The sequence below is a fragment of the Hirundo rustica genome, chromosome 15 (assembly GCF_015227805.2).
Source record: "Hirundo rustica isolate bHirRus1 chromosome 15, bHirRus1.pri.v3, whole genome shotgun sequence".
NCBI lineage: Eukaryota > Metazoa > Chordata > Aves > Passeriformes > Hirundinidae > Hirundo > Hirundo rustica.
Window position 1 is genome coordinate 12,031,684 of NC_053464.1, and position 2,858 is coordinate 12,034,541.

Below are 2,858 nucleotides of genomic sequence, written 5' to 3' on the forward strand. Positions count from 1 at the left end.
GTGATGGTTGCTTTAGTACTCCTGGCATGGTCTCTTCACATAAGGAGAATTTATTTGCGTGGAGGAGTGAAACAATATAAGCAGACAATGAAATCTTAAGTGGTGAAGTGTGTGAAATTCTCCATTTACTATTACTTTTTATGACGCTGTTTCCAGCTTTTCTTCACTGCTTGCAACTACAACTGATGGATCTGGAGCACAGAGTGCCTCTTATCATTGCTCTTCATCAGCAAGTGTGAGCAGCAGCAAGCAGTCAAATCGTTGCTGTATCCACACAGCATCCACTGTATCCACTCTGCATCCAGGGATGGAGCTGCAGGGAGAGCTCACTCGTTGGGAACTTGATCTGTCTAATTATGTGACTGTTGACTGGGCAACGGGCTGCACATCCAGTTGTCCCCAGTAAAAATAATCCGAGTTAAAATGCATCTTCTTTTTTGTTACCTGTTTCTTTCCCTGTCACAGCATTTTTGAAATGGTATCAAGAGTTGTTAGAAGAAAGCTCTTTTCCAGCATTAAAATATCGGGTTCAGAAAGATCTCTAGAGTCCTTAAATGCAGATGAGGGTATGAGTGGCACTTCCTGAGCAGAATTACAAGGAAGTGTTCTCACTGGAGACAGTATTCAGAGGTGGGTGCTGGCAGGAGTTCAAGTGTCCACGCTGGTTCTTATGGCCATGAATTCCCTGACATCTCCTGTCCGTGGAGGGGGTGGTGGAGGGTCCTTTCCTTGCAGGCTCCACGGAACTCCGGTAAGAGAGCAGCTCTGCGACTGAGGAATGGGTTGTCCCTTCAGACAGAGAGAAGTTAAAGAGAGAGACCATCCTTTGGTGGTATTTGCTCTTCATTTCCTTGGCTGACCTGTAGAGGTTCCCGATGAAGCAATAGCATATAGGGTTGAGGCTGGAATTGGTGAGGCCAAGCCACTGGGCAAAAGGTCTGAGCTGCAGGATCCAAGGAGGAGGAGTCACGTCCTGCAAAGACTTGGGGATGTTGAAATCGATCCAGATGTCCATCAGGTAGACGGGCAGCCAAGAGATGGCGAACAGCAGGACCAGGGCCACCACCATCTGGGCCACCTTCCTGCGGACCTTCAGCCTGGAGGCGGGCAGGGATCGGTTCAGGGCAGAGCTCTCCTTCAGCTGGCTGCTGCGGCTCCACAGCCGGCGCACCGTGAGGAAGCAGATCACCATGTTGAACAGCACGGGCAGGCAGTACAGGGCACAGAAGAGCAGGAAGTTGTAGGCTTGCTTGAGCCTCTCCTGAGGCCAAATCTCCCTGCAGATGGAAAACACCAGGGGCAAGCCCTCCACCACCCCGATCTCGTCCCGCTTGCTCATGAAGATGAGGGGCATGCATATCCCTGAGGACAACAACCACACCACCAGGATGGTGCTGAGGATCCTCTTCTGGGTGAAGAAGGACCGGGCGTTGAGCGGGTTGTGCACGCTGTAGTACCGGTTCACGCTGATGACGGTCAGGCTGAGGACGCTGGCGGACACAGAAACAGCCTGGATGAAGGGCACTGCCCGGCACAGGAAGTCCCCGTACACCCAGGCTTTGTAGATGAGGTTGCCCACGGTGATGGGCATGCAGATGCACACCACCATGAGGTCACACACGGCCAGGTTGATGAGGAGGCTGCGGGTGGCGCTCAGGCTGGACGCCCGGCTCCGGCGCTTGCGGGTCAGCACCCTGATGGACAGGATGTTGCCCACGAAGCCCACCACAAAGGACACCAAGTACATCACTGTGAGGCTGATGGTGACAGGCTCCTTTGCGAAGAGGAAGAGCATCTTCTCCAGCTCTTCCCACCCCAGCTCCTGGCTGCCATTCCAGAGCCCGCCTTGCGTCTGGTTCTCCTCCTGCCAAAGCTGCAGAGGGTCAGGAGGGGCCCCGGGTTCTGGGGGGGACAAATCCATGGCTGAGTCCCCCCCACCCCCGGCAACCTGGGCTAACAGAGCAGAGCCTTCTGCGCTGCTCCCAGTGCTCCGGACATGGTGAGCTGGGATCAGCACTGCCTGCAAGAGAGGATGTGGAGAAGGAGGGTCAGCAAGGGCTCGGAGCGGAGATCGTCCTTCACGGGGAGCTGCCGGGCCAGCAGTGGCTTATCCCCAACTTAGTTGAGAAGCGGCCGCAGCGCGGGGCGGCCAGGCTGGGCAGCGCAGCACCGGCACCGGCACCGGTCCGGCAGCAGCGGCGGGACCGGCGGGAGCCCCTGCCCGGCGGCGGGGAGACGGCACTGGGAGAGGGAAGGAGACGCGGTGCCCCCGCAGCCCGAAGAGCATCTCCAGCCTCGGTCCGCAGCCACTGCCCCCTCTTTCTGTCCCTCATTCCCTCCTTCCCCGGAAAGTTGCGTGTCCCGCGGCCGCCGGACCTCTGCTCCGGGCTGCCCCGAGGCTCTGGGTTCCCCCCGGTTCCTCCCGGTTCCCCCTGTCTCTCCCGCGGTCCCGCGGCGCGGCGGCACTCACCGGGCGGATGGCGAGCAGCGCCGGCCGGGCTCCTCCCGCCGGCAGCTCTGCCGCGGATGTGTGCGTGTGTCCGTGTGTCCCCGTGTCCGTGTGTCCCCGTGTCCGTGCGTGTGTGCGGCGGCAGCGCCCGACCCGCTGCCACACGCGCGTGCTCGCACCCACGCACCCACCGCACCGCCAGCCCGGCGCACAGCCCGCGGCGCGCACACGCTGCACGCCCCGCACACAGCCCCGCACACAGCTCCGCACACCCTTCACACCGCCCTGCACGCAGCCCCGCACACAGCCCCGCACGCCTTGCACACCCCGCACACGCACAAAGCCACGCACAAAGCCACGCACACAGCTCCGCACATGCAGGACACTCCGCACACAGCCCCGCACGCAC

The 2,858-nt window shown here is 59.7% G+C and overlaps 1 protein-coding gene across 1 annotated transcript; it reads right to left on the minus strand.

The window, feature by feature from the left end:
* Positions 1-518: 518 nt before the first annotated feature.
* LOC120759743 (galanin receptor type 1-like) lies at positions 519-2,010 on the minus strand. The gene is made up of 2 exons (XM_040079327.1): positions 1,949-2,010; positions 519-1,864 (listed from the first exon to the last, which is right to left on the minus strand). The coding sequence occupies exon 2, from the start codon at positions 1,793-1,795 to the stop codon at positions 593-595; it is 1,203 nt and encodes a 400-aa protein (XP_039935261.1). The 5' UTR covers positions 1,796-1,864; positions 1,949-2,010; the 3' UTR covers positions 519-592.
* Between the last annotated feature and the right edge of the window lie 848 nt (positions 2,011-2,858).